This window comes from Pseudophryne corroboree, chromosome 2 (assembly GCF_028390025.1).
Source record: "Pseudophryne corroboree isolate aPseCor3 chromosome 2, aPseCor3.hap2, whole genome shotgun sequence".
NCBI classification, from domain to species: Eukaryota; Metazoa; Chordata; class Amphibia; order Anura; family Myobatrachidae; genus Pseudophryne; species Pseudophryne corroboree.
Window position 1 is genome coordinate 954709713 of NC_086445.1, and position 10440 is coordinate 954720152.

The 10440-nt window shown below is 43.0% G+C and overlaps 1 protein-coding gene across 3 annotated transcripts in view; it reads right to left on the bottom strand.

Moving 5' to 3' along the window:
* LOC135050134 (putative gastrointestinal growth factor xP4) overlaps positions 1–9710 on the bottom strand; it is a 48324-nt gene extending 38614 nt beyond the window's left edge. For 2 of the 3 annotated variants that reach the window (XM_063956315.1, XM_063956316.1), the window contains exons 1-5: positions 9458–9710; positions 8920–9069; positions 5215–5358; positions 4695–4841; positions 1720–1863 (exon numbers count right to left, since the gene is read on the bottom strand). In XM_063956315.1, coding sequence (XP_063812385.1) covers positions 1720–1863; positions 4695–4841; positions 5215–5358; positions 8920–9069; positions 9458–9653 — 781 coding nt within the window. In that variant the 5' untranslated portion in view covers positions 9654–9710. The remainder of the gene's footprint in view (positions 1–1719; positions 1864–4694; positions 4842–5214; positions 5359–8919; positions 9070–9457) is intronic. The other variant, XM_063956314.1, reaches the window with a different exon arrangement.
* Positions 9711–10440: the final 730 nt, after the last annotated feature.

Below are 10440 nucleotides of genomic sequence, written 5' to 3' on the forward strand. Positions count from 1 at the left end.
CGCGGCTGCTTATATAGAATCAGAATCTCGCGAGAATCAGACAGCGGGATGATGACGTTCGGGCGCGCTCGGGTTAACCGAGCCATACGGGAGTATCAGAGTATGCCTCGGACCCGTGTAAAATGGGTGAAGTTCGGGGGTTCGGTTTCCGAGGAACCGAACCCGCTCATCACTAGTTTCTTATTATATATTCAAAACATGTGACATCTGTGAGCCAATAAGATGTCACTTTTCGAGCCAGTTAAATTCAGGTAAATCCAAACCAGCAATTCTCTACTAAAAACAGTGATCAAAATCTGCTCTCAATCTGTATTTACCCTAATGCATAATCTGGGTATGTAAAAGTATGTGTGATTTCATTACTTTTTATGTAATTAGAATTGCCTGTTTTGAAGATGTTGCTCAGTGAAGCAGGGCCATAACTACGTGTGTGCCAGGTGTGCCTGGCACACAGCGCAGTTGCCCTGAGGGCGCAACGGCCAGCGGCATGTAATTAGTCAAATTGACTCATTACATGCTGCCTCTGCTGTGTGCACCGTGCTGGTGAGGAGAGCAGCAGCGTTGGAGGGAGGAGGACTGGAGCCGCAGCAGTGCCATGTCATTGGCAGTGGTGCCGCTGCAGCAGTCCTCTCCTTCTGTATTGGCTGCCTGGTGCTGCTGTGAAGTGGTTCCTTCATCCCAGCAGCAGCCGGCAGCCAATATGGAAGGAGAAGGGACTGCTGCAGTGGCGCCTCTACCAATGACATAGCGCTGCTGCGGCTTCAGACCCCCTCCCTCCTCCTCCCCTGCCGGCACTGAGGGAGCTGCCAGCATGAGGAGCCTGACTGCAGGCGGGGAGAGATGGTAAGTATCTCTCTCTATTTCTCTATCTAATCTGTCTGCCACAATGTGTAAAAAGGGGCTCTACCTGGTGTAGTGGCGCTACTGTGCAGCATAATTTGAATAATGGAGACTACTGTGCACTGTAGTATGAATTGGTATTATTTTGTGGCCACGCCCCTTCCCCATGAAGCCATGCCCCTATACATTTTTTGCACACCTACGGCGCACACTTCCCCCATCTTGCATGGGGGGGTGCTAATACAGTTTATTGCACACAGCGCTAATATGCCTAGTTACGGCACTGCAGTAAAGTATAGTTAATGGAGCATACATCGACTAGTGCTTACTCATCCCAGGGAATGAACGAACAAAATTTAGGAATAGTTAATCAAACTGTTAAACAAACTTTGAACAGCTATTATCAGGAAATTTCAGCTTAAACAATTGCATTTTCTTATATACTGTCTGGCCATGGCTAAGAGTAAGGGATACACAAGCAAAACTCTTAGAGCTATGGGCTGGGGGCCTAATTCTGAGTTGATTGCAGCAGCAATTTGTTAGCAATTGGGCAAAACCATGTGCACTGCAGGAGGGGCAGATATAACATGTGCAGAGAGAGTTAGATTTGGGTGGGGTGTGTTCAAACGGAAATCTAAATTGCAGTGTAAAAATAAAGCAGCCAGTATTTACCCTGCACAGAAACAAAAACCCACCCAAATCTAACTCTGCACATGTTACATTTGCCCCCCTGCAGTGCACATGATTTTGCCCAATTGCTAACAAACTTGCTGCTGCGATCAACACAGAATTACCCCCCTTATCCATGTTTGTGCTCTATCAAATCTGTAATCAGTAGCACTACATGCTCCCACCTTATCACCGCCCTCTATACGCTACCTGTGCTTTTGGGGTAAAAACACCATTTAACCCCGGTAACACTTGAATTGAAGCAGCAGCCTCTGGAATAGCATTCCTTAGCACTTATCCCGGGAAAACCACAATCTTCACGCTCTTTGATAGCCACACTGCATTGCCGTTTATCTGGATGGAGCAGAGCAAACAACATGAGGACATAGGAAATATTACAATGCATAAGAAAGTTGGGAGTTCTACTGCAAGGACTAACCCTTGACAGTGCCAAATACATAATTGTCAACATTGCAAACATGTCCAAGATACATAGACACTGTTTAATGTTTGATGAATCAGACTTAAATTATATGTTTTCACATGTAAACACTTCCATATATCTTACCACAGAGAAAAAGGAAAACTAAGAATTGTACTCAATATTCAGAAAAAGAGGGATTGTTGTGAAGTTGGGATGCAGTGAAGCTGCCAGCCGACGGGATTCTGGCAGTCGAAATGCTGACAGCTGGCAATCCATTTGTAGGTATAGCAGATGGGTTACGCTTAAGACTGGGGGGGTTAAGAGTTAGCCAACACTGTGGGAGGTTAGGTTTCAAGCACTATGGGGGAGAATAGTTAGGATTAGTCGGCGCGGAAGGCGACGTTAGGTTTAGGCAGCACTGATTGGATGTTAGGGTCAGGCTGTGGAAAGGGATGGTTAGTGTTAGGGTGTAGGGGAGAGATTGGGGAGGTGAGACTATTCCACTGTCAGCACTTGAACTATCAGGAAGCTGGCAATGGTATTCTGACTGCTGGCATACCATCAGCTGGGATATTACCAGTTATTTATATAGCGCACACATTCCGCAGCGCTTTACAGAGAATATTAGCTCATTCACATCAGTCCCTGCCCCAGTGGAGCTTACAATCTATATTCCCTATCACATGTACACACAGACATTCACTAGGGTTCATTTTGTTAGGAGCCAATTAACCTACCAGTATATTTTATGGATTGTGGGAGGAAACCTGAGAACCCAGAGGAAACCCACGCAAGTACGGGGAGAATATACAAACTCCACACAGTTAGGGCCATGGAAGGAATCATACCCATGACCTCAGTGCTGTGAGGCAGTAATGCCAACCATTACACCATCCGTACTGATATACTGAATATATGGAGTTGGTCTTTTTTTGACACTAGGGACAATTTCCAGATACTTTTCTTTATAAAAGAGATTCCCCCCTGGAATGTCACATCAGTTGGCAACTATGCATCAGTTGGCGGTGCTTGCTCTATCTGCCCACCCATTTGTGTGACATTTGTACAAGAATGCATAACAGACAGTTATCCTGGGCATACACTATACAATTATCTGGCAGGCTATCCATCCAATCTGGATGGTTGGAATGAAAAAATGGCAATGTATAGGAGTAAATGTCAGTCAAACCTGGTAATTTATATGTGCTAATATCAATTAACAATTTGCTCCTGAACACAGGAAAATGCCAAAAATGGTCATTTAAACAAATTGGTTAAATTTTGGTTTTAACCAGAGTGACTATTGTGCATTTCCCAGTGTTTGGGAGTAAATAGTTGATTGTCATTTGCTCTCAGACTACAGGATTTCTATTCCAACCAGCCAGTGTTGGACAGATTGTCGGCCATATATACAGTAGTGCATACCAGAGCCATAACTAGACTTCGGTGCCCTGTGGCAGAGAATTAATAGCCTCCCCATTTTTCCAATGGACATAAGGTGCATGACAAGACTGATCCCAAAGAAAGCCCATGAGAATCTCTCTATGGTCTACTTGGCACTCAATAATCTGTTGTATTGGTGGAGTGTCCTCCTTAAATGCATATACAGTCACATAGCTTGCTTGTGAAGGACTAAGGATATCTTCACTAATACACTGCTTTTCTAACTAAGTCCATGGAGTGGCACCCGTGTTTGTCCTGCACCGATTAGTGATATGCCATTTGCACAAGCAAGCCATGTGGGACTAATAATCCCAAATTATGTATACATACACTGTATACCTATACACACACTTTACTAAACTGCCATACCCAGGATTCAAACCTATATCCTGTTGAATTCTAATCTAACACCCTACCCTTTGAGCTATTTGATCCTGCATAAAAAAAATATTAACAGTATATGAAGCCATTGGTACTTTGTGTGTAAAAGAAAAAAACAAACCCCACCCCCCAGATCAGCATTGCAACTGAGCAGATCCATGCAGAGTGCAGCCACACACACTACATAGATCTGTTTAGCCACAATGCTGATTATTTTCATAAAGTACAAGGTGAGCTCCAACTAGAATTCTCTAGCTTAGAATTATCTACCTTTCTAGGTAAGGGCAAATCGCTCAATAGACTGACTGCAATGCCACAGGCAATAGGTTTGAATCCTGGACAGTGTCACTGAATAACAAAGAAATCTTAAGTTGAATTCATGAATGTTGTATAGGTATTAGCGGCAGAAGGAGTCAGCGTTGGAGACACGGGCGGTCAGGGGAATGCTAGGCTTCAAAAAATGGGGGAGGGTGAAAGTAAAAGTAATAACAGATAATTGTCAAGTGCCACCAACAGCGCCCCCTACCCTGCAGCACTATGTGCTGTGCACCCTCCGCACACCCCTAGTTACGGCTCTGGGCATACCCAGCTTTACGGATGGATCTATGTGCCTGGAAGGCTTTATTACCCATGTACATTATGACTGAAGATTCCAATAAATGATTATATGTTACTATTAAAGTTGGATGCACTGTAATATTTTCTGTCCAATCTAGCCAAATGAAACGGATTTAACCAATTTATCTGAATGACCATTTTTGTATGTTTTCCAGTGTTTGGGAGCAAATGGTCAATTGTCATTTGCTGCCACATATTAACAGATTTGTTTCAACTAGAAAAGATTGGACAGATAAACTAAGTGTGGATCCAGTTTAAGAGGTGTGAGCATCATAACTTTAAGGACTTGTGAGTAGCTAACTATACAGCAGCTAAGTACCTTGTGACTTGGAGAAGAAACACCAGTTAACCCCGGGAATGCTGGAGTCGAAGCAACAATTCTTCTTCTTACATTCCGCAGCACTTATTGTGGGGTAGCCACAATCCCTTCTGCTGTATGGTTCCACGTTACATTGTTTATTACTTGCTGTTGATGCAGTAAGGAAACATCCAGAAGTTACAGCAGCTTAATGTTTCTTTTTAATAAAATAGGGCTATTTAGCTAGATCACAGCGCAATTTATCTTCTTTGGTCAACTGTTTGGGTTCACCTGTGTTAAAATCAGTGTATCATTTTGTTTAGGAATAGCTAACAAAACAGTTGAACAAACTTTGAACAGCTGATAACAGGAAATTTCAACTTAGACAGTGGCATTTCCTTATATACTGTCTGGCCATGGCCAAGAATGAGGGATACACAAACAAAACTTAGAGCTATGGACCTTATCCATGTTTGTGACCCATCAAATCTAATCAATAGCACTACATGCTCCCACTCTACCACTGCACTCTATACTCTACCTGTGCTTTTGGGGTAAACACACCATTTAACCCCAGTAACACTTGAATTGAAGCAGCAGCCTCTGGAAAAGCATTCCTTAGCACTTATCCCAGGAAATCCACAATCTTCACGCTCTTTGATGTCCACGTTACATTGCCATTTATCTGGATGGAGCAGAGCACACAACATCAGGACACAGGAAATATTACAATGCATAACAAAGTTGGGAGTTCTACTGCCAGGATTAACCCTTGACAGTGCCAAATACATAATTGGCAACATTGCAAACATGTCCAAGATACATAGACAATGTGTAATGTTTGATGAATCAGACTTAAATAATATGTTTTCACATGTAAATACTTCCATATATCTTACCACAGAGAATAAGAAAAATACTAAGAATTGTACTCAATATTCAGAAAGAGGGATTGTTGTGCGGTTGGGATGCAGTGAAGATGTCAGCTGTCGGGATTCCAGCAAGTGGATTGCCGACAGTTGGCAATCCATTTTTAGGTATAGCAGATGAGTTAAGCTTAGATGTCAGCCATGGGGCTAGGGTTAGGCACCATTGTGGGAGGTTAGGTTTTAAGCACTATGGGGGGATGGTTAGCATTAGGCTGCACGGAAGGTGACATTTGGTTTAGGCACCACGATAGGATGTTATTGTCAGGCGCAAAGAGGGAAGGCTACGAAAGGCATTGTTAATGTTAGGGTGTAGTGGAGAGAGGGAACAGTCTTAAATCCCCACTGTCAGCACTTGAACTACCAGGATGCTTGCAATAGTATTCTGGACTGCTGGCATTCCATCAGCTGGGATATACTGAGTAAATGGAGTTGGTCAATTTTTTGTTTTTAATTTTTAAAACTAGGGACAATTTCCAGATACTTTTCTTTATAACGGAGATTGCCCCCTGGAACTTCCCATCAGTTGGCAACTATGCATGAGTGGGTGGTGCTTGCTCTCTATCTGCCCACCCATTTGGGTGGGATCATAAAAGAAAGCATAACAGTTATACTGGGCATACACTACACAATTATCTGGCAGGCTATCTATCCAGTCTGGATGGTGGGAATGAAAATCTGGTAATGTATAGGAGCAAATGTCAATTAACCATTTGCTCCCAAATACTGGAAAAGTGGTCATTTACACAAATTTGTTACATTTTGGATTTAAGTGACCATTTTTGTCCATTTTCTCGTGTTTGAAAGTAAATCGTTGATAGTCATTTGCTCACATAGATAAGTGGATTTCCATTCCAACCAGACAGTGTTGGAGAGATGGTCTGCCAGATTACACAGTGCATATCAGAGCCATAACTAGACTTTGTTTCCTGTGGCAGAGAGAATTATCGCCCCCCCCCATTTTCCCAATATGGACAACAGGCGCATGCCCCGTGGGGAATGGGCATAACCAGATTGATCTCAGAGAAAACACGAGATATGAAGATATATCTAGTATACTTGGTACACAATAGATACATGCTTTATTAAATAACATTTAAATAAACTGCCATACCCAGGATTCAATCCTATAACCTGTTGAATTATATTCACCTTACCCATTGAGCTTTTTGATCCTGCATAAAAATTATGAACATTATATGAAGCTATTAGTACTTTGCCAAAAAAAAAAAAAATATATATAAGCATTGCTACTCAGCAGATCCATGCAGTGTGCAGCCACCTATCCAATCTCCTGCAGCCACAATGCGGATTTTATCACAAAGTACAAGGTGAGCTCCAAATGGAATTCTCTAGCTTAAAGTAATACCTTTCTATGCAAGGGGGGGGGGGGGGAGGGTCCCAGCAATGGGCAGACAGCATCTGCAGGGAGATACACCATTGCCAGCAGCAGACAGTCAGAATAACAGATCAGGGAGAATATATAAGAGATATGGAGGTGACCATGGTATATGGCTGGCCGAGGGACGCTAACTCATGTACCCCTATACCGCTGAGGTTGGCCACCAAGGAAAGAACCCGTCACCTTTACACATGTAATAACCTCTTCTGCTGCCCTCTCTGCATCTCCAATTGCCCATTGCTTCCCTTTGCTAACAGTCCACATAGTTTCCCCATCTCGTGATCTGCCTCCTCACCACCACTTTCATCTCTACGAAACATGCGCATTTCATACAAGATCCCATCATGCACACGTAGGTCTGAGAGACACCAGAGAAAGGTTGGATGAGATGTGCAGGCACCAGTGACACCGCAGAGTTCATAATGACTGCGGTGGAGAGGAGCCGCAACAGGACAATACACCAGACCTGGGAGCAAGGACCTGCGCCAGTCAGGAGGAGAAGAACTATTTAAACAGCATAAAAAGGTTAGCGCATCCTGCCTTAAGGACGCCAGACTCGTCAAGTCACTGTTGCCAGAGTCTCAAACAATGACTCAACCTCTAAGCACACTATTTGACTGTCCACACCCTGCTGTACCTATTACTCATCTCCTCCACCACCCTCAACACTAACCCACACATCATTCACCCACATGAGGCACCCACCCACCCCACACTGCAGCAACACCCTCACACCTGCCCCTCCACCAAACACTACACCCTCTTCACCGCCCATCTACAGAACCACTCCTGCCACAACAGTCACACTCACTAACAAATCCTCTACCCCATCCAACAAAAACCCACAACGCCTCCTTAACCCCTACCCCGGCTGTAACACCAACTCAACCAACCCAACAACCACAGCTCACACAACCACCCCTCCACCACCCTTGGTACCCCCACACCTCTGCGTCTCCCTCACACCCACCACTCCCCCCCCCCCACCAACCACAGCACCTACTAGGTAATTCATCGTGCTCTGCATGCGCTGTTCACGCGATCAAGGTTTAATGGGACATAGCCACTTGCGATGGTGTGAAGAGTGCCCATAGGGCGAGATGATCACCTAGTAACTGATAATTGTCAAGTCCCACCAACAGTGGCCACTACCCTGCAGCACTATTTGCTGCGCCATCTCTGCATAAACCTGGTTACGGCCCTGCGCCATACCCAGCATTACCAATGGATCTATGTCCCTGGAAAGCTTTATTACCCATGTACATTATGACTGAAGATTCCAACAAATTATTTATTATGTTACTATTAAAGTTGGATGCATTCTAATATTTTCTGTCCAATCTAGCTGTTTGGAACAAAAATCTACTAATATCTGGGAGTAAATGACAACTATTTGCTCCAAAAGTAAAAAAATAAAAATAAAATTACAATAAAGGTAGTTTGGATAAATTAGCCAAATGAAATGGATTTAACCAATTTATCTAAATGACCATTTTTGGATGTTTTCCAGTGTTTGGGAGCAAATGGTCAATCATTTGCTGCCACATATTACCAGAAATTTGTTTCAAGTAGAAAAAAAATTGGCCAGATAATCTAAGTGTGGATCCAGTTTAAAGGGCTGTATTCACGGCCCGATTTGGGGAGCGGTGTGCTGAGCGTGCGGGGGGTGCTCATTTCACCCAGCGGGTGAAATGATTGAACCTGCATGCAGGCAAATCTAGCACCAGCAAAAGCGATGCACGGGGCCACACATCGCTATCTCTGTAGGGGTACACACGGAGTGATCACTGCTTTAAATCTAAGCAATCTAGTCAGATTGCTTAGATTTTAAGCAGCGATCGCTCTGTGAGTACCCCCTTAAGAAATGCGAGAGTCATACACCTATAATGACTTGTGAGTAACTACAGCAGCTCCGTACCTTGTGACTTGGAGAAGAAACACCAGTTAACCCCAGGAATGCTGGAGTCAAAGCAACAACTCCTCTTCTTACATTCAGCAGCACTTATTGTGGGGTAGCCGCAATCCCTTCTGCTGTATGGTTCCACGTTACATTGTTTCTTGTCACTTGCTGTTGATACAGTGAGGAAACATCCAGAAATTACAGCATCTTAATTTCTTTTTATAAAATGGGGCAATTTACTGTAGCTAGATCACAGGGCAATTTAGCTCCTTTGGTCAACTGATCATTTGGGTTCAGCTGGGTTAAAACAAAGTATAATTTTTTTTAGGAACAGTTAATCAAACAGTTGAGCAAACTGAACAACAGCTGATAACAGGAAATTTCTACTTAAACAATGGCATTTTCTTATATACTGTCTGGCCATGGCCAAGAATAAGTTATACACAAGATAAACTCTTAGAGCTACTGTATGGACCTTATCCATGTTTGTGCTCCATCAAATCTTTAAACAATAGCACTACATGCTCCCAATCTACCACTGCCCTCTATACTCTACCTGTGCTTTTGGGGTAAAAACACCATTTAACCCCGGGAACACCTGAATTAAAGCAGCAGCCTCTGGAATAACATTCCATAGCACTTATCCCGGGAAAACCACAATCTTCACGCTCTTTGATGTCCACACTACATTGCTGTTCACTTGGATGGAGCAGAGCGCAAAACACCAGGACATAGGAAATACTACAATGCATTATGAGAAAGTTGTGAGCACTACTGCACGGCCTTTGACAGGGCCAAATACATAGAGCCTAATTCAGATGTGACCACAGCAACAAATTTATTAGCTAATGGGCAAAACCATGTACACTGCAAGGGGTGTATATAATATATGCAGAGAGCGTTAGATATGGGCGTGGTGTATTCAAATGGAAATCTAAACTGCAGTGTAAAAATAAAACAGCCAGTATTTACCATGATCAGAAACAATAAAACCCACCCAAATCTCTCTGCAAATGTTATATCTCCCCCCCCCCCCCCGAATCGCACATGGTTTTGCCCATTACCTAACACATTTGCTGCATCTAGAAGTTATAGCAGCTTAATGTTTCTTTTTACAGAAGGCTCAGCAACTTGAATTACTTTAGTGAAATACTGTAATCATAACAGTTACAGGGATAAGTCCACATATTGTAGGTAGATTTATTGTTAGTGGTTAAATGCCAAAATTAAACCCTAAGGCATAGTTTCCAAATGCTGTCATTGCAGTCCAGGTTTTAAGGATATCATGCTTGAGCACAGGTGACTTAATTAGTACTTCGATCAATGTGAATTAACCATCTGGACTCAACCATGGTTATCCTTAAAACCTGGAGGTCTAATTACTAAAGTTACATTTTGGATGATTTCAGACTGATTTAAGATCGATCTTAATCGACGTTGGGCTTCCAGGTAGAAAAAAAAACACACATTTACTAACATTTAAAAATTTATATTAAAAAAATCATCTATACGTAAATGTTTGTTTTAACCTTGGGAGCC